General features: G+C 55.3%; 1 protein-coding gene across 1 annotated transcript in view; it reads left to right on the forward strand.

The window, feature by feature from the left end:
• The first annotated feature begins 582 nt into the window (after positions 1-582).
• Positions 583-20,566, forward strand: part of PFKFB3 (6-phosphofructo-2-kinase/fructose-2,6-biphosphatase 3) — a 71,127-nt gene continuing 51,143 nt past the window's right edge. Inside the window, exon 1 of the mRNA XM_039240364.1 lies at positions 583-673. Within this exon, the coding sequence (XP_039096295.1) occupies positions 658-673 (16 nt within the window). The 5' untranslated portion in view covers positions 583-657. The remainder of the gene's footprint in view (positions 674-20,566) is intronic.

Here is a 20,566-nt window from a genome sequence, read left to right on the forward strand (position 1 = left end):
ACACCATTTCTTCAAATTGTAACATAAAATAGACTCCATTTCTTGAGGTTACAGTTCCTGAAAGTCCAATTTTTTTTAAAAAATTATTTTTTATGTATTTATTGATCACCGTGTGAGGTGCTGTTCCAGGTCCCGGGGAACAGCGATGCGCAAGGGAGACACAGAATATTTGTCGGAGGTGATCACCGCCTGGGGTAGGGAGCAGGGTGGGGGGTGAAGAGCGCAGGGCGGGAGCCCCGGAGCGGGAAGGGTTTTCAACGCGGGTGGCCAGGAAGGCGGCCAGGGATGCACTTTGCGGGGGCTACTCCCTCCGGCCCTCATGTGATTTCCGTCCAAGGCGGCCAGCGTTCAGTGCCCGCGGGGAGCGCCCCTCGGAGGGGGGCCCCCAAGGCCTCGCCGGGAGAGGGCGGGGCGCCGGCAGCGTCGCCGGGCGCGCAGGGGTTAAGCGGTTTCCGCCGGGCCCGCCCCGGAGGCCGCGCCGCCCGGCTCGCCGCGGTCCCACCCTCCGGCTGTGACGCGCCCCGCTCTGCCCAAATATGTCCCTTTCCCCCCTCCCTCGCCCGGCGCCCGCAGGCGCCCCCGAGCCGCGGGGCTGGCACTCGGACGTCGCCCGGCCTCGGTGTCCCGGGCCGGCCCCGCGGGGCGCACCCTTCCGCGATGCCCTTCAGGAAAGGTAGGCGCCCTCCCCGCGCGCGGCGGCCGGTGCGCAGCCCGGAGCCCAGCCCGCGCCGCCCCGCGCCGCCCCCTGCGCCGCGCAGCCCTGGGACCCCGCGCCGCCCCCGCCCCCCACCCGGCGCCGCACTGCCGCCCCCTGCGCCCCGCAGCCCTGGGGCCCCGCGCCGCCCCCGGCCCCACCCGGCGCCGCACTGCCGCCCCTCCGCGCCGCCCCCTGCGCCCCGCAGCCCTGGGGCCCCGCGCCCCCCTGCCGCCGCACGTGTCCGGGCCGCTGCGCCGCGCGGGCTGCCCGGGGCCTGCGTCAGTCGCGCGACTTTGAACGAGCCCCCAAGTCGCGCCTCATTGAAGTTGAAGGTCGCGCGCGGGCTGGGAGCCCTCGGTGGCGGGCTGAGGCCGCAGGAGGGACTGCCGGGGCGCGCGGGGCTCGGGTCTGGGTGCGGGTCCTGCCGCCGCCCTTCTCTGCCCTCTGACTCTGGGGACGTCGTGTAACCACCCGGGGAGCCTCAGTTTTTCGGCAAAATGGGGGAACAGGGACGGCTCCGTGGGGACCGGTGGGACAGCGCACAGAGAAGCCGACACAGATGGGAGGCGAGGTCGGCCTGGCCCTACAGCAAGACCGCCCCCCTCCTTGCGCCTTGCACGGAGCCGCCCACCCGGGCCACCTACCTGCAGGCCTGGCATTTAGGCTTGTTCACCGGGGCGCCCCCTTGCAGGGGGCGGGGGTGCACAGGCCCTGTCAGCGCGCCCCGGATGCTCCCGTGCACCGCCACCCCCCCACCGCCCTGCGCCGAAAGGGGGATCCCTACTGTATTCGGCGTCGTTTTGCGGGCAGGGAGCTGGAGGCCGCGTCTCTGCAGAGCTCCGCTCGCACCTAAGCTGCCGGGCAGCTCGGAGCCCCGGGTTCCCCGGGAGATTCGGTTTTACTTCCGAGTCCGAGCCGTGCGACTCCTTCCCCTTTTACATTCGTGTGGGGAGGGGCTTGGGCCCTGGTGACCCAAACCCCCAGGCTTCCCCGCCCCGCCCCCCTGGGGGGTAACTCAGAGGACGTCCCCGGGGGCCTGGGACCGGGCTGCATCCCCGTGTTCTGCCCGCCCTTCCTTCCCTCTTCACTCGGGTTCTAGGTCAGTGTTCTGGTCGCACGCGAAGCCCTGTGGCCTTCGTCCCTTTGACAGGTTGCTGAGATGCCCAGGAGGGCTCCTGGGTGCCGGGGGTGGTGAGCGGGGAGAAAGCGCTGTGTGGCCCTCCGTCACCCCGGCCTCAGGTCCCCGGGGCACTGTCCCCAGTGTCTCCTGTGTGACACGGGGCCCTGCCTGGCCGCCCCTCAGGCTCTCACCTGACCTCAGGTAGCTGCGTCCTGAGCGTTGAGAGTCTGCTGTTTACCTTCTCTGCCGCCTGTTTCCTTGTGGCCTCTGTGGGCGACTCCCAGGCGGTGCGTCCCTGCCTTGTCAGCGGGGCCTGGGGGGGGGGGGGCACTTTCACATCAAGGGTTCAGTACCTGCGCTGCTAAATGCTGCGACACGTGCGACGGTGTCCCTCGATGACAGCACTAACCGGTCACACAGGACAGAACATTTGCAAACCGCTGAAGGTTAAGCTTTTCTCACTGCTGCGCGGAGGGGCAAGTCCGTTGCTCTGTCCCGTGGATGCGAATTCCTGAAGGTCCCAGGATGTAGTTGTGGGTTTGCGGAAGCCTCGGTGGTAAGGCAGCTGGGCTGGGGCTGGAGGGTCCCGGGTCCCGGCCGGAACCCCCCGCCTTGCTGGAGCGTGAGCCCCTCCGGAGAAGCAGGCACTAGTGGAAATTACTGGGGCATCTGGTTTGCTCAGTGTCGCAATAGGATGTTATCTGGAGCCTTGGGAGGTGGAGAGGTTCGCCTGTGGGGTGGGCTCAGCACCCTGTCCCTGGACCTGTCCAGATGGGGGACGCTTCAGTGCATCGGTTTTATTTATATATTTTTTGTATTTTGAGCCATCTGAATATATTAACTGCTCAACATAATAATTAAAAAAATAGGAAATGAAAAGCCTTTCCTGCTCACTCCCCCGCCCCTCACCCCAAGATGACAAGAAGCCCGATGGAAAAGGACTTTCTCCTAGCGTGATAACCTCTAGAAAGTTCCTTGACTACTAATTCCCTTCTGGTGCCGTGTTTCTGGGTCTTGACAGGTAAGGCTTTGGGACTGGCTCGGTCAGAGGCCCGTTGAGAACACGAGGTGTGCCTGCTCTTAGGGGCGAACGGGGCAGAGTTTAATAAGGGGCCTATTAGAGTGTTGTGGACGGGGTGTAGGAAGCAGAAAGAGAGTGCAGAACCCCGGCCATTACCACCCCAGGCCCAGAGGGCTGATGAGCCTGTGGCCTGATGGGAGCTGAGACTCCCTTCATGATCCTCAAGATGCAGCCTGGGGGCCCGGGAGCCCCTCCGTGTCCATGCAGGCCGGCCTGCTGGGGCGCAGAGCTGGGCAGACACCTTTGGTGGAGGGTGTATCTGGTGAGACAAACAGGTGACCAGCCCAGGATCTTAGGTGTCGGTCCTGGGCCTTGAGTATGGGAACACAGCTGATGTTTCTGGAGTGCAGAGTTCAGTGATTGCACGCCACGTCATTCCTCCCTCCCTCCCTCCCATCCATCCTTCCTTCTTTCCTTCCTCCCTCCCTCCCTCCCTTCCTTCCGTGGATCATCGCGAGCTGTGTCCCAGACACACGTGTGCACCGTGCTAGCCCAGTAAGACCCCTCCCTGTAGTGAGAGAGGGAGCACCCCTCCCTGTAGTGAGATGCCCGTACTCAGCCTCTCCAGCAAGGGCCACGGGGCTCCCTGAGGTCGGCTAGAAACCACCGGGCCTGGGCGGAGGATCGGAGCTGGCCAGACCTTCCCCACGCACAGGCGGGGGTGACAGTGGCCACGGTGGGGGAACAGCGTGGGGTCCTCTGCCACGTGGCCGGAAGAAGTAGGCTTGGAGATTGGTTTGGGATGGGAGGCGGAAGCCTGCTCGGTGGCGGCGGCAGGGAGAGCTGGGCCAGACCCCGGGAGAAGGCGTGGGTGTCCGGTGAAGGTGAAGGCCGGCGCCCCGCCGCCAAGGGGGGGTGGCTCTTCCTCCGTTACAAATAGGAGATGTGACTGTTCCTGAGATTTAGGCGCGGCTCTGCTAGAGGCTGGGGTCTCCGCGACGCTCCCGAGGTCCCCTTCTGGTTGAGAAGGCTGTAGAAGGGTCTTACAGGCAGGGTCCCAAGGATTCTGGCACAGCCCCGCCTGCCTTCGGGGGACAAGGGGAGAAGGGAATGACGGTAAGAAACCCAGCTAGTGTCACTGAGTGCCGTCAGTGGGCTCGCGGTCCTCACAGCCGCCTGCCGATGCGAGTGGCATCGTTTCCCTGTCAAGGGACAGGACACGCGGCTTACAGGGACCACGCAGCTTGACGAAATTCGCCGCTCGTTGTGTGCTCACCGGGCTGGGACTCTGGGCGCCTGCATCCGGCCTTCGCGGCAGGCCTGTGATAGGCCAGGGAGGAGCCGGCGGGGACGCGGCGGCCACGGGCACCGAGGCTGTGCAGTCCGGGCGGTCTGCCTTAGGAACCCGCGGCTCCTTGCACGTCCGAGAGGAGCCGAGGGACGGACGGAGTTGGTGACGCGCCTGGACGCGGGTGGCCCGCAGGATAATAGCAGCCCGCTGCCTCTCTCAGGTGGCCCCGGGCCACTGCCGTCGTTGGTGCTGATCCCGTCTCCCCAGCCCCGTGACAGGCCACAGCGGCGTGGGGAGCTGACCGGAGCCTGCTGGGCACGGGGCTTGCAGGGACGCTGAGGGAACCAAGGGGAAAACAAGTTAACAGCATCGCAAGGGATGCGACACGCCTGGAATTCCTGCAGCTCAGTCGCTTGCAACAGGAAATCAATTGCATTTCTTGCGGCTTTGCTAATGGGGGTCAGCATTTGGGGACCTTAAGCCCAGGCCTTCATTTCTCTCCCTGGGGGAGGTGCAGAGAGCAGATGCTGAGAAGACCCTCTCCAGCAGGGGTGGGGCTCTCCTCCCCTTCCTGTCCCGGGCACCACCCTGCACCCTGGGCTCTGTGAGGGCGGGCTGTGGTCTGGGGCATGCTCCCTGGCCCCCTTCCCCCCCCCCCCCGGGGGGCCTAGCTTCCTGGAGGAAGACCGGCTCCCTGGCCCTTTCAGAGCCGTACCTGAGACGTGCCTGCGGCATGCACCCCGAGCCAGCCGTGTTGGGTATGGAAATGCCCTGGGGTTGGGGAGAAGACACTGGCGGGAGCTCGGAGACCAGGTAGGGACCGGGCTGCCCCTGTCAGTTACTGGCTGGGTTATCTCAAGTCACTGGAGAGCACTTGGCCTCAGTTTACCCGTCTGGAAAGGGAGTGTGAGCGAAGATTCCCTCCAGATCTGACTCCATGTCCTCTAATCATTTGTCTGACACACACACATACACACAGTGTCCCCTGCTTCTTGGGCCAGCCATCGGCAGGAGGCCTTTGTCCCCTGCCTTTGTCCCCAGAGGCTGTCCCGGGCACGCTGGCCTGCCCTCCCCCAGTGTCTTCAGGAGAGAGACGAAGTTTCAGGCGAGTGGCACATGACAGAGTCATGGCCCGGTCTTCTCTGGTCTCTGTGTTCTTTCAGCTTTGACTTCAGGACTGAAATTTGTGCCAAAAGGAAGTTGGTATCGGAGTTCAATTTCTTTCTTTTATTCTTTTTTCTTAACGTTTATTTATTTAAATTTGAGGAGGACAAGCAAAAGCAGGGAAGGGGCAGAGAGAGGGGGAGACACAGAATCCGAAGCAGGTTCCAGGCTCTGAGCTGTCAGCACAGAGCCCGACGCGGGGCTCGAACCCACAATCCGTGAGATCATGACCTGAGCCGGAGCTGGACACTTAACCTTCTCCTTGACCTACTGAACCCCAGCAATGGATTGGATACAGGAAGCCCCCCCACCCCCACCCCGCCCCGAGGCTGTGGAAGTCATCATGAGGCTTGGGGACCTGGCTCAGTCCAGTCACAGAGCGAAGTTTCATCAGTCAGTGCGGGCGAACAGGAGCTTAGAGAGGCACCCCAAAGAGCCGTGGGCTTCGAAGCAGGAAGAAAGAAGGAGAAAGATCTTGTCAGGAGAGCAATACGTTTTGATGCAGACAGACTCCGGAGAGCCTGGCCCCCAGCACCACGGCTGCACGACCGTTCAGGGGTTTGGATGCTGGCTGGGAAGAGGGTACAGAAGCTTTGTGCTTCTAGGGAAAAAACTGGACCCTGTGCCTCTTATTTGTGGCCTCACATGTGGATTAACTGGGGAGCTTTCAAAAAAGTCTGATGCACCAGAAATTCTGATGTCATCATTTTGGGTTGATGGTTGGACAGAAGTTTTCAAGAACTGGCACTTACCCCAGAGTGCATGCGCACTGTGGTATTTCGTCATGTCTTCCGTCTCATTGAAAGGGATTCAGGTGTGCCTCCAATAAATAGATCGCAAGGCCACCCGTGGGGAGGAGCCCACAATCTTGAAAATACTGCCGTGGTGTGACAGCGTGTGCTGCAGAGGCTGGGAAGCTGAGCACTGCGTTTCCCAGACTCCCTTGCGGCTAGGGCTCCGGGTGTGAGGTGGGGTCTTCATCAAGGTCCGAGGGGTTCTGCTTCCAGGATTCTGGAAGGTACTGCCATGGAGGCGTCCAGCCTCTCAGCCGGGGCTTTCCGAACAGGCAGCCTCGGGAGGAGGCAGGGAACGTGGACAAAAGGTTAGAGCGCCCCTCCCCCCACACCCCCCTGCGAGAATACTCTCCTAACATATTGCATGGTCCACTCCTCACTCCTTTCAGTCTCTACCGAAATGTGGTGGCCATCCTATTTAAAACAGAGGCCTGCCCCCCCCCCCCACCCCGTGCAAAGGTCCTGTGGCCACAATGGGCTGAGTTTGGGAGGGAATATGCAAGCCAGTGAGGCCACCTTTAGAAAGATGGCAGGGAAGATACTGTAGATCAAGGCTACTCTAGGGCCTGGGCGTCTTGCCCTGAGTGGGATGGGAAGCCCTTGGAGGGTTTCAGCGGAGGCGTGGCAAACATAAACTTTGCTATCATAGGCCCTGGATGCAGGATGTGACTGCCTTCCTGAGAGTAGACTGTAGGGTGATGAGGGTGAATCAGGGAGACCAGGTGGGAGCCTGTTGGTGAGCTGTGACATTGGCTTAGGTCAGGCTGGGGGAGGGGCAGGTGGGCGTAAGTGGTTGGATTCTGAATGTATTTAGGAGACGCAGACAGCAGGGTTTGGGAGGGGCTGGATGCAGGGGAAGAGAAAGGATGAGTCGCGGGTGGTGACTCCTCAGCTGCCTTCTAGGAGGCATGCGGTGCGCACTGGTGGCTGTGGTCGCGGCCGGTGTTCGGGGCACTCGAGTGGCGCTCGGTAACTGTGCCGAGTGATCTCCAAGAGTAGCGAATCTCCCCAGGTGGCGGTTCAATCTATACCCGTGGTTCAAGAGGATCGGGGCTCAGCCAGGAGCCTTCCAGAAAGACCTATTACGCCCTGAGCCAAGTGTCAGGCAGACACCTCCTTTAAGAAAACACTGGCCTTCGCAATCAGGATCATTAGTGCCGCACATAGGGGGTTCTTTACGTTTGGGTGTGTTTCATGGAACGGACGCTGAGCATGGGCAGTTTCCAAGCCGGTAGAGACGCGTGTGCTGGGTTCTTCGTGTTGCCCGTGTCCCTATGTCTGTCGTACCGATCGCCAGACAATTTCTGTCCCTCCTTCGGTTTCCTTAGACCGTGAAGGGCTCAATTGTTGGAGAGGGGAAGATGCCGCTGCAGAGAGCCTTCCCGAACACACTCAGCCCAGCCACCCGCTGCCCACGTTGGCCCCAAACAGGGGGAGCAGCTTGACCAGGCTTGCCCGGGATGCCCCCCCGGTCAGCGTGGGAACCCGGGAGACACGGCTGCCTCGTCAGCCCCGGGCACACTGAGACACTGTCACCCCACTCGCCTCCGGCCAGCGCTGCGCCACGGGCCCGATGGCCTCATCGAGAGAAACCCGTGTCAGAGCTCATCGGTGCCGGAGTCACAGAAGGAGAGAAGCCAGGCGAACGTCACGGTCCTGCAGACTCGAAGGCGGCGGGAGACGTGTTTCAGCGCGGTTGTGCCAGCGGACGGAGAAGGGCATCAAAACAAGAGCCGGGTCAGCAACTCGCTGCCTCGTACTCGCAGTGAGGGATCCGAATTGCACGTTGGCTGGTGTGTGGTGTGAAAGGTCTACCACTTGGATGTCATGCTTTTTTATGATAACAGAGTGAGTCAGCCTCCGCCTTGCCATGAATCGTGTTTGCTGCAGATACATCGTTCCCCAGACATAAACGGAGAACACAAAGTGGAACCCGCTTCAAGCTGAAATCGTGATTTGGGCGAATCCTGGATTACGTAAAAGCTTTTCATTTGAATGAAGCAAAAAGCCATGATGTCACTGCTGCTGTTTTAAGGAAATTAATATCTTAAGCATATAAAACTTCAAAAAATTCATTCTGCAAACGCACGCCAGTAAGTAGTAAATAGCACGACGGTAAAATCATGATCGGCACTGCAGAGGAAGCCACCGTACGGAGCAGTGACACAGTCCTGGTCTCTCCGTGGTTATGCTATTTTCTCTGGCTTCTGTGAGGAAGAACCCAGCGACTCGTGACGCCTGTAACCAGGTTTGTCATTCGTGGGCATGTTGTGACAGAAGCTTCTGCGATGGTGACGTTCAGTCTGAAAGGAGCAGCTTTCAACAGCCAGATGCACACGCGCAGGAGAAGACGACATGAATTCTTGGGGCAGTCATGTCATGCAACGTTAGGCTGCAGTCTAGACGAGCCTCACGCTCCGAGGGAACGGCTGCATTCCATACTGTCGTGACCGTTTAAAAACTTGCAAAACATTCGGTGCAGTAAAATACTTAAAAGTTTTTTTTAATGTTTAATTTTTTTTAAACTTTTTAAATGTTTATTTTTGAGAGAGGGAGAGACACACAGAGAGTGAGTGGGGGAGGGGCAGAGAGAGGGAGACACAGAATTGGAAGCAGGCTCTGGGCTCTGAGCTGGCTGTCAGCACAGAGCCCGATGTGGGGCTCGAACCCACAAACTGTGAGATCATGACCCGAGCTGAAGTCGGACGCTTAGCCAACTGAGCCACCCAGGTGCTCCTAATGTTTAATTTTTGAGACGGAGAGAGCGAGAGTGTCTGGGAAGGGGCAGAGAGAGAGGGAGAGAGAATCCATGCAGGGTCCACACTGTCTGCACAGAACCCGGCTCAGGGCTCGATCCCATGAACCATGAGATCATGACCTGAGCCAAAGTCAGGAGTCAGATGCTTAACTGACGGAATCACCCAAGTGTCCCATAAAATATTTTAATAAAACACCTGAAACTAAACAATATGCTTTTAACCAGTACTAATATTTCTTTTTTAAATTACTTTTTTTAATGTTTTTTTGTTGAGAGAGACAGAGCACGAGTTGGGGCCGGTGGGGGGGAGCAGAGAGAGAGAGGGGCACAGAATTCAAAGCAGGCTCCAGGCTCTGAGCTGTCTGCATAGAGGGCTCGAACTGAACCACAAGATCATGACCTGAGCCAAAGTCGGACACTTAACCAACTGAGCCACCCAGGAGCCCCAAAAACAATATTTCTTTTGTAAAATTCAGCATAATGGCTGCTTCTGTCTGGAGGGAGGCGGTAGCAGGGATGGGGAAACATGCATAGAGAGTGAGAAGCTCAGACAGCGATTGGCTGGTGGATTTCTGCTGGTCTGTTGAGTCCCTTAAACTCACCATTCAGGGGACCATTCAGGGATGAGTAGGCGAGATGAAGCAAGGATCACAACCCAAACCTTTGTGCCTGGGACCCAAACACCAAGAAAGAACGAGGAAGACATTTTCCTCCTGCTTGTTAAAGAGATCAGCAGTTTCCGAAGCTGTGTTTTCCTGGTTCATGAAATAGTTGTAAGGCAAGCAGAGTGCCCTTTGTGCCCGCAGTCGTGATTGTTTTCTAAATGAAATGAACACACAGTAAGAGTGTAGTAAATCTATGGGGCGCCTGGGGGGCTCAGTCGGCTCAGGTCATGGCTCAAGCCATGATCTCTTGGTCCATGAGTTCAAGCCCTGTGTCAGGCCCTGTGCTGACAGCCCAGAGCCTGGAGCCTGCTTTGGGTTCTGTGTCTCCCTCTCTCTCTGCCCCTCCCCGCTCGTGCTCTGTTTCTCTCTCTCAAATAAACATTAAAAAAAATTAAATGGTAAATTAAAATTCAGTGGTAAATCTAATACTGAATATGGTGCTTCATGAAAATAGAACATAAGATTGTATTGTTAAATTTTAATTGCTTTTTCTATTGCTACCAATTATATTTATTTTTTTTTAAGCTTACTTATTTTGAGAGAGACAGAGACAGAGAATGTGAGGGAGGGGTAGAGAGAGAGAGTGCAGTGCAGAACCTGATGTGGGGCTCGAACCCACGAAGCCCAAACCAAGAGCCGGATGCTAACGCACTGCACCACACAGGTGCCCCTATATTTAAGTTTTAACAGGGAAATGAAATTATTTAGAGAGTCCATTTCAAGTGTTAGGTACTTTTAAGTATTAGGTCCTTAAAGGTAGAGACCCATGAGAGAGACAGAGAGAGAAAGAGAGGATGTTACAGTAAATACAGTACGTGATCCTGGACTAGAGCCTGGCCATTACCATGGCATTTGGCCAAATGCACTTGGAGTCCGTATTGTGTTCGAGTTAATTTCCTGCTTTTAATGGTTACATTGTAGTTATGCGTGTAGGCAAGCATCTTGCTTTTAGGTAATACACTTGGAAGTATCAAGAAGAAATGGGGCAAATTTTGTCTTCATGGTTCAGGAAAACATATGTCTGAATGTTTTTAATTTAAAAAATATATCATAAGTACTATTTTATATATATATATAAAATACATATTTCAAAAAGGTAATAACAGAGAATGGTAAAGCAGATGTGGCAAAAATTAACAATTGGTGAGTCGGGGTGAAGGCTGCATGGACATTCTCTGTGCCACTTGACATTTTTCTGTAAAGTTGAAATTATGTCAAAAGGAGAGGTTACAACCGAAATGAGAGACGCTGGGTCACCTCTCTAGCCACATTGCCTAATGCCGTCCCCTTTATCCCCTTCCTTCCGTCCTTTGGTGTGGCCTGGGGCCACGTTCACACTGCCTGGAATATTCCTCCCTCAGAGCTTTGCGTGAGGCTTCCTGCAAAGCATCAGCTGATTCCCGCCTCCTCCGGGAAGCCTTCCCTGACCACCTTTCTGAGAGCCGTCCTGCCTTCCCATCACTCATTTCTTGTTTTTTCTCATCCCATTTCTTTTTTTTTTTAATATTTTTATTTATTTCTAGGAGAGAAAGAGAGAGAGAGAGAGAGACAGCATGAGCAGGGGAGGGTCAGAGAGAGAGGGAGACACAGACTGAAACAGGCTCCAGGCTCTGAGCTGGCAGTCAGCNGAGAGAGGGAGACACAGACTGAAACAGGCTCCAGGCTCTGAGCTGGCAGTCAGCACAGAGCCCGACGCGGGGCTCGAACCCACGAACCGCGAGACCATGACCTAAGCGAAAGTCGGACGCTTAACCGACTAAGCCACCCAGGCGCCCCCTCATCCCCCCATTTCTGAGGGTACAGGCAAGGGCACAGCAGTCCCACTCCTAGGGGTAAGCCCAAGAGAAATGAAAACGTGCACACAGAAAGATACACATGAACCATCGGAGCGATGTTACAGAACCCCCACGGTGCAAGCAAGCCAGGCTCCACCAACGGGTGGGTGAATAAATTCCATACACCGCAGTCCGGCACGACAGAGGAGTCACGTATCTACAAAGCAGAGGAGTCTTTGAAAACGTGCTAAGTGAAAAAGCTATTCACAAAAGATTGTTTGATTTCATTCGTATTTAATGTCCACAAAAGGCAAATCTGTAGACATAAGGAAGGAGATCGTGGCTGCCTACAGGTTAAAGCGGGAGGGAAATGAAGGTGTGACCGCTCAGGGGTTCCTTTGGGTAATAGAACGGTCCTAAAATTGTGACGTTCACACAAATTTGTGAATAGAGAAAATGCACTGGGTTGTGTAGCTTTTTTATTTTTTGATTGAAATTTTTGTTTAAACATTTATTTATTTTCGAGAGAGAGAGACAGAGCGTGAGCTGGGCAGGGGCAGAGAGAGAAGGAGACGCAGAATCCAAAGCAGGCTCCAGGCTCTCAGCCGTCAGCACAGAGCCCGACGCGGGGCTCGAACCTATGAGCGGTGAGATCATGACCTGAGCCGAAGTCCGACGCTCAAGCGACTGAGCCACCCAGGCGCCCCTGGATTGCGTAGTTTTAAATGGGTGACTTCTAGCTCAATAACAACCGTTCCAAAAAACAAACCAACAAAAAGGACTCATTCTCCTCCATGGAAGCTGGTTTCTTACCCTTCGAGAAGCAACCTTTGTCCCCATTTCTGGATAAGCAGCAAGGTACCAAGATTCTACAAACTGTCAAGGTGAATGGAGGACCGGGAGGAGAGGCGAGGCTGGGTCCTGGGTTCCAGGCTCCCTTGTCTTCTGCCTGGTGCATCATGTCCGTGTCCTTCCTGGGAGCCCAGCCTTGGGGCCGTGAGGACAGTGGTTCCCGGCCTGCGCACGGCCTCATAGCAGCCTGGGGACCTCAGAGAGTGCTAGGGAGGTACTGGGCAGAGAGAGACCTGCTGTCCTGTCCTGTGATGGCTCTCCTGGTCATGTGACTTCTGACTGGTCACCTCACCTCTCTGAACCTTCATTCTCCCATCTATAAAATCAGAGAATTAGCTGGATTATCTCTTCCGGCTCTTGTATGCTACGATTCTAGAGATTCTCTTTCAGCCGCCATACTGTAATTATTGGTTTTTATAATCTACATTTGACTTTTAGCCTCCAAATGGGTATAGTAATGATTCTTAAGTTTAACTTGTGATGCATATAGTGTTTTTAGCCATCTCAGTGGGTATCATGAAGGTCTTAAAAATCGGGTTTAATTAGTAGGCCTTCGTCATCCCCTCCACCAAACCTGTGTCACACTGGACTCCGGAAGAGCGTATGGGGCCAGCTGCAACCCATCAGGACGAGCCATTCCCTGCCATAAAGTGGCACATCTCTGTCATACTCTGGGGTCAGTAAATATCTTGTCCTTAGCGAGTCCAGCGAAGTGGTTCACAGCATGACCAACGTCACTTTGTTGTTGTTACTGGCTTACATTTTACATCTCTTTAAAGCTGAGGTGTAATATCTATACAGTAAGTGTGCAAATTTCGGTTTTTACACATGTGCGTACACCTGTGTAACCGACACCTAACTGAGCTGTAGAACACCTCCAGCGCTCCCAGAAGGCTCCTTGGTGCCCTTGCTGTTCAAAACGCTTCTCAGCAGAAAACACTCACTATTCTTCTGACTTCTCTTATTATAAATATGTTTGCTTGTTCTTGAACTTCACATAGAAGGAATTCTACATTAGTAATCTTTTCAGTGTGATTTTTTTCCCCCCAACATCCGGACTGGATTTTTTCTCTCTTGTTGTGTGTAGAAATCCTTAGTTCATCTTCACTGCCATGTAGTATTCTGTTGTGGGAATAGACTGCGGTTTGCCCCGTCCATTGTTTGTATTTAGTTTTATTTTAATTTAAAAAATTTTAAAAGTTTTATTTGTAAGAGAGAGAGAGAGAGAGCGTGAGCAGGGGAGGGGCAGAGAGAGAGGGAGACACCGAATTTGAAACCGGCTCCAGGCTCTGAGCTGTCAACACAGAGCCCGACACGGGGCTCAAACCCATGAACCATGAGATCATGACCTGAGCCCAAGTCAGACACTTAACCGACTGAGCCACCCAGGCGTCCCTAAGTAAAATATTTTTTATTGTTTATTTTTGAGAGAGACAGAGACAGAGCATGAGTGGGGATGGGGCAGAGAGAGAGAGAGAGGGAGAGACAGAATCTGAAGCAGCTCCAGGCTCTGAGCTGTCAGCACAGAGCCCGACGCGGGGCTCGAACCCACGAACTGTGAGATCATGCCCTGGCTGAAGTCGGACGCTTAACCGACTGAGCCCCCCAGGCGCCCCTAATACTTATTTATTTTAAGAGACAGAGCGCGCACATGCGTGCTACTGGGGCAGGGGCAGAGAGAGAGAGGGAGTGAACGAGCAGGGGGGAGGGGCAGAGGGAGAGAGAGATTCCCCAGCAGGCTCCGCAGGCTCCGCTGCCAGTGTAGAGCCCGATGCGGGGCTCGAGCCCACAAACTGTAAGATCATGACCTCAGCTAGACTGAGCCATCCAGTCTCCTCCGATTCTTTACACGAACAGTCTCACGGCCTGCTTTTCCTTGGGCGCACCCCTCCCTCTCCCAGCTCCGCCCTTTCTCAACGGCCCCTCCTTTTGTGTGTTTGTGCCCCATCTCCGAGGCCTCACCCTTCAAGCCACCGCCTGCCTTCAAGGCTCACAGCCTCACAGCCGCAGGTAATTGTGATTCTTGGGCTATGATTTGTGTTCATCCCACGTCCCCAAACTTGACCGTAAACTCCCTGGGCAGTGCTCCTCCTGTCTAGCCGAGGGCCCGGTAAGATGATTGAAAACTGTGTTGGGGTAATTTATTTATGGGAACATTAATCCTCCTCTGCACGAAAGATTCCTCAAAGCATGTCATTCCCTGACTTGAGATTCCTTAACTCTCCATTCATGATTAAAATTTCAAAGTGCCTTAGAATCTTGTTCTACTTCCTTACAGTGACCAATCGCATGAAAGGTGTGGCGAGGGGAGGCTGATGTGCTGAGGGAGGGAGGAGTAGAGGCCCGGGAAGGCTCATGGCTTTCCCAAAGTCCTTTGCAGCCGGCTGGTTCGTGGAACTTCCAGGCTTTATGTCTTCATGTGCAGTTGAACCTGTAACGTCGTTCAGGTGACTTGTTTTGGGGTGTTTCATTTCATCGTATTCTCCATCGCACCTTTCCTTCATCCCTTACCCCCCACCCTGAGCCCCCCCCCAACAAGTCACACACTTAGTTTTCAGAGGGAGGCCGCTTTGGGTTCCACGCTGCTTTCTCCACGTGGCTTCGATCGTGTCCTAAGTTATCCTGGCTGGGAATTCGCTCCGTCCCAATGACCTAGAGCGTCAGGTGGACGGTGAAAATGAAACAGAGCCTCGGCGAGGGTGGCCCTGCGCTATGCACAAGGATCCGCGGTAGGGGGGTCTCCCCTAGAGGTGTGGGAAGGGTGCAGACGTCTGTTGGACGAATGGACAGGATAGGCTCTCCCGGCCTCATGCGACAGAAGGAGACCCCGGCTGTTGAAGCAGCAGCTTGAGACGCATCACGGCAAACGGCCAAAGGGAGCCGACGTTTCTGGAGACCTCTCTGACCCCCGTAGCCTCCTAATAGCTCGTGTCCAGGGTGTTCTTCGTGTCGGAGCAGAAACTGCAGAATCCGCCCTCCTTCTCACAGCCGGTTGCTAAAGCACCGCGCCACCTCCCCCCCCACCCCGCTCCCGCCACCTGCCTCTCCCAGCATGGCACTGGCCTCCGAAGGCTCACTCTGCTCTGAACACCGGATAGGACACCTGGGACTTAGTGACTCACTTGCCACAGACTTGTCCCTTTAATTTCATATGTATCTTATTTGTGTTTCTATGCAAACATGCAAACTTTGACTTGTACACATTTGATGACTCAGAAATACGGTTTTCTGGTCCGCCGAGCATGGATTGCGTGTGAGGAAAGTCCTGGTGTGTGAAGGCAAGGGACTGCTGGCCTGGGGTTTTCCTTTCTGTCTCTTTCTGCTTTAAAAAATGCCCAGCCTTCCGAAAAGTTGCAAGAATGGCATAGAGAACAGCCTGTATCACTGAGATTCACCCGCTGTGGCATTTTACCATCTTTGGCCTGCAGTTGATTTTGTTGATGTCGAAAAACCAGCCGCAGACACCCTGACACTTCATTCCTGAAAGCTTCCGCGTGTTCTTGCCAAGAATAGGCGTGTTCCCTTCAATTATCACAATATGCTTATCAGCCTCGTTGGAAACTCAACACTGACGCAAGACTGTTACTAGTTGCTGGTCCATATTTGAATCGTCTCGGTAGAGTATTTTATAGATTCTTTCTTCTTTTTGTATCTAGGATCCAATCATATGTCACACATTTATCTACAAGCCTCTATCTAGAAGAGTTCTGCAGCCTTATTTATAGTGTTATTTTAATGATAACTGATATTTGTGAAGATCCTGGTCATGTCTTTTGCAGGGGGTCCCTCAATCTGGAGTTGCCAGATTGTTTCCTTCTTAGATTGAAGGTTAACATTTTTGGCAAGAACACTGCATACACGATGTATATCCTTCTTACTGGCTTTGCATCAGCAGACTAAGGTGTCAGCTTGTCCCTTTAACAGTGATGTTAAATAACTTTGGTCATTTGTTTGGTTCACTTATAAAGATAACTTTTCCCCTTTGCAATTAAAAATGCATCTGTGCAGGGACCCCCTGGGGGGCTCCGTTGGTTAAGTGTCTGACTTTTGATTTCGGCTTAGGTCACGGTCTCACGGTTCGTGGGATTGAGCCCCCCGTCAGGCTTCTTGCTCACAGGGTGGAGCCTGCTTGAGATTTTTCTCTCTCCCTCTCTCTCAGTCCCTCCCTCCCTCAAAAAAATTAAACATTTAAAAACTGTATCCTTTGGGATCACTCACAAAGTGTGAGTAAAGTGCTCTTGTGGGTTTTAGCATGGGTTGATGATTCTTGACTGGAACACTTCTTATCGTGGCTAAAAATGAAAATGTACATTTCTGCCATCCTTTCAACCTTTACTGGTTGGCATTCTTTTGTAAGGAAGAGCTTTCCTGCGCACCCTCCCCTTTAACATAGTTTTCATTTCATTATTATTAATAGTAGTAACAGTATTAGTATAGATTCAGGGATTTAAAAAATTATTATCACACATGTTATAGTCAACCCATTCCTGACATTACTCATTTCAATGCTCAGATTGTCCCAAATTGGGATGAGAGCCCTCTCAAGCTGGTTGCTGTGTCTTTTTGACACCATTAGTTTCTGAGTTCTTTCTTGTATTCCAGCACAAGCCAGAGGACCCAAGGTTAGCCAAGGAGCCCTGGTTACGTTCAGTGGAGAATGACAGTTGGAAACCAAGGTCTGGGCTCTGGTGTGTTCCTTGTTACGAGGGTATCGTCGTTTCTAGGGCCCTTCCGATGGACAGAGCTGGAAAACATGTTTTTGAAAATCATAAATTCATATGGCTCTTATTCCAGTCCAATACCAGAAAGTTCTTCCTCTCTTTCCCCCATTCTGTATTTTGCATCCTTCATTCGCTTTTTATATTTTCCCCAGGAGTTTGAAAAAAGTCTTGAATCTCCTTTACTCCTGGTCTTATTAATTATGAAAATAAAATTCCTCGTGATCGATGTCTGTTTCCTCATAAGTGATGACATTCAGTAGATCACAAATTTAGTGCAGAGGTGAAGGCTCATGCCCTGTGTCCTGGAGCTCTAAAAAAATACCTGCACAGATAGGTGAGTCTGGAGGGAAACACAAGCACGAATGTTACGTTTTTTTCCCCCAGTTTCCAGTCATTTCACCATGAACGTATGTTACTTTTAAAATAACAAAATGGGAGTATTTTAAGGCAGAAGAAACCTATATCGCTTGGACGTCAAGACGCACTCTGGGCCTACATTTCGTAGGAAAGGAAAAATCCTCTTCCCGTCACCCATTCAGATTCTTGGCCGAGACTCCCCCCGCCCCCGTAAAAACTAAACAGGAGGAAAAGCCTAGTTCTCGTTGTGTATGTGCGCCATTCACGAGCGCCACCGTGACGCGACACTCACAAGACCGCCAGGCAGGTGAGGCCCAGGGACCATTCTGAGCCGAAGGGAAGGGAAGGGTCGGGGCTTCGGAGGCCAGGAAGGCCATCCAGCTCGCGGGGGGCAAGGCCCCCGTGGAGTGGGCGCAGTCCTGGCACCGCCCCTTCCCATGTCCCTTCCCCTGCAAAAGGGTCCCTCACACACTTTGCAGCTCCTGTGTCTGCAGTTGCTCAGAAACAGTCACCACACAAATCATCGTGTGCCAAACTTTGGGGGGGGGGGGCGCACATTCAGGTCCCGTGCCATGACCTCCTAGGAGCCAGGCACGTGGGCACAGAGATGGCCAAGGACCGAGCGGCGCTCCCGGGACGCCTTCCCCAGCAGCAGGTGGAGGAGGAGCCCAGGCTCTGCACGCGCCTGTGCCCGGCAGCCGGGTTCCCAGGGCGGCGCCCCCGCCCGCGCCGGTTCTCGGGTCCCCGGGTGGGGACGGCGCTGGGGGCCAGAAGCCGCCTCGCCTCGCAGGCCGGGGGCGCCGCGGAGCCGGGCGGCCGGCCGCCTCCCTCGCCGCTGCCGCCGCCGCCGCGCCCGGCGCTGAGGTCGGCGGAGTCCGGCGGGCGGGGGCGAGGTCAGCCCGGGACGCCCGGCGCGGGGCGGGGCGGGGCGGGGCCGGCGGCGCGTGCGCGCGGATTGGCTGCAGGCGCGGCGCACGGGCCGGTCAGCGCGCGCCCCGCCCCGCCCCCCCGCGCCGCACGCCGCGTTCACGTGGCACCGCCCCAGCCTGCCCCGCGCCGCTCGCTCCGGCACGTGGGCGCGGCGTGCACCCCGCGCAGCTGCGCGCCCCGTGGCCGCCCGGCGCCTCTCCGCCCCGTGGCCTGTTTTCGTTTCGCCGGCGGGGGTTCCCGCCCCCCCTTAGGTCTGGCGCGGCGGCGGGCTGCCAGGGCGCCGCGGGAAGTAGGCCGGCAGGTGGCTGGCGGGCGGGGGCGGGGGCGCGCCCCGGAGGGGGAGGGGCTCGCGGGGACGCGGTACCAGAAAGTCGCAACGCGGGAGATTGCGAAAGAGCAGTGTTTTTCTCTTCGGGGAGTACGTAGTCCAAGTGCCCGACGCTGCTTTCCCCTCCCGTGGCGCCGCGGACGCGGTGTTCCGTGCGACCCCGGTAAACAGCCGGCACAGGTGCTGTGGGTGACGCCCTGCCCGGGGTCGCGGACCTCCGTGGGCCCGGACACCGCAGCCGCCGCCTGAGTACAAGCCGCCCCCGCCCCTGGTGTGGGGCCCGGGCTCAGACGGCAGGCTGGGGGCACCCCCCCCCCCCCGGTGGTGGCCCCACGGCCGAGAATGGATTGGGACCTTGGTTGCGACGGCCTCTTCCTTGGGAGGGTTTGGAGCGCACGTGCAGAGTGACTCAGCGGGTGAGGGTCGGGAAGCCAGGCCCTGGGAGAGGTGCCTGAAGAACCGGGGGGGTTCGGCTCCGGCCAGACGGGCCCCCGGGGCCTGCGAGCCTGTCTGCAAGTATTTGAAAGTCTCATCTCATGGGATCAGATCTGACTGGTCTCGTGCTGCCGTAGGGGACAGAACAGAGCTGTTTACGGGGGTGAACTTCAGGTCAGTTCCAGAGAAGGGCAGGGATGAATGTTTCTTGGGTTCTCTCCCCCGGGACCAGGTACAGCTAGGTGTTTACATGTGTGGGTAAGAAACTAGGGGAGCTAAGATTTGAATTTTGCTCTGCCAGGACTCCGAAGTCGCTGCCTGTCGTGGTGCGTTTGTTTTGATGGAATGGGTTACTTTGGGAGCAGTGCCAAAGGGTTTCTGCATCGCTGGAACCCACTGGACTGGAGGATTTGTTCAGCTGTGTTTAGCCGCGTCACCGATTCTCTGCTTGGGCGGAAGAGGGAGGCTGCCCTGGGCCAGAGGAGGATGCCAGAGAGAGGGGGCCGCCTGCCTCCCGGCAAGTGAAACTTTCCAGTAGGGTACATCTCTGACCCATTGTGCCTGTGAGTGCTCTCCATCTGGTTAGCACAGTAATCTTGCCTTTGGGTTTAACAAATGTGATCGCGGTATCCAACTGTCACCTGACATCCTTACTGCTTCGTAGCCCTTCCTTTTTTCAAATCTGATGTCCCTTCCCCTTGTCCAGCCCCTCTACCTAGGCCAGACTGAAAGTGGGGCCAGTGCACTAAGCGCTGAGGAGTGGAGGAGTGAGTAAGCTGGGCTCATTTCAGCCCCGTAGGCAGCGCGAGATACAGTGTCTGGAAAGGTCAGGGGGAAAGGACCTGGGCTGCTCTGATTTGTTGCTGTGTGGCCCTCGGTGTCTGACAGTGCTGACCTAGAGCCTGTAGGGCAGATGCACACAGGAGGGAAACTTGTCTGAAGTTCGGGAGTCATTTTGTGAATCAATAGCTTCGCAAGAGTTCTTTAGGAATCTCCTTTCACCTCTTACTCCAAGTATTGAATTGTCCAAAACAAAAACCGCAACAGCGTCCCTGGAAGGAAGGTGAGAGACTGACATGGGTAGAAGGAGGCAGTATCTGGTTTTTCTGGGCTCTCCGGCAGGCAGACCAGGTTAGTTTCTTATCAAACCCCAGCCAGAAAATACCAGATGGAGTCTCCTTCCCCTGGAGGGATTTGCTGGAGGCAGAGTTGGTCTCCTCTCTGCGCTGGACATAATTTGCAGAGTTCTAGAAGGTGTGTACCTTCCTTTCGGTAAGTCCCTGGTTATTCCTTCCTAATGCCCTGGGTCTTACGTGTGCCCTCCGCTTCCGGGGTCCTAAGGCCATGGAGATCTCCCAGGTAGCCTGTCCAGCCCAGCTGAGCAGTGCTTCACGTGTAAGAGTAAGATCTAAGCAGTGATGCAGAGAAGGTGAAATTTCTGTCTGCCTGCACATTCTGTCCTGCATTCTCCTCTCTCAGATCCTTCCTTAAAGATGATTCTTTAAGGGACTGTAGCTCAGTTTGCATTTTAACTGGTCTCAGAGATCTTTAGCTCAAGGGGTGGCACCCTAACGGTGGGCCTTAAGGCTTAAACTTAGGAAGAGGGTGGGAGCGGAAGTTCAGATGCGTTCTTCTTTCCTGGGCCTTTCGCTGTCCCC

The sequence above is a fragment of the Hyaena hyaena genome, unplaced genomic scaffold (genome assembly GCF_003009895.1).
Source record: "Hyaena hyaena isolate Hyena2069 unplaced genomic scaffold, ASM300989v1 scaffold_174, whole genome shotgun sequence".
NCBI lineage: Eukaryota > Metazoa > Chordata > Mammalia > Carnivora > Hyaenidae > Hyaena > Hyaena hyaena.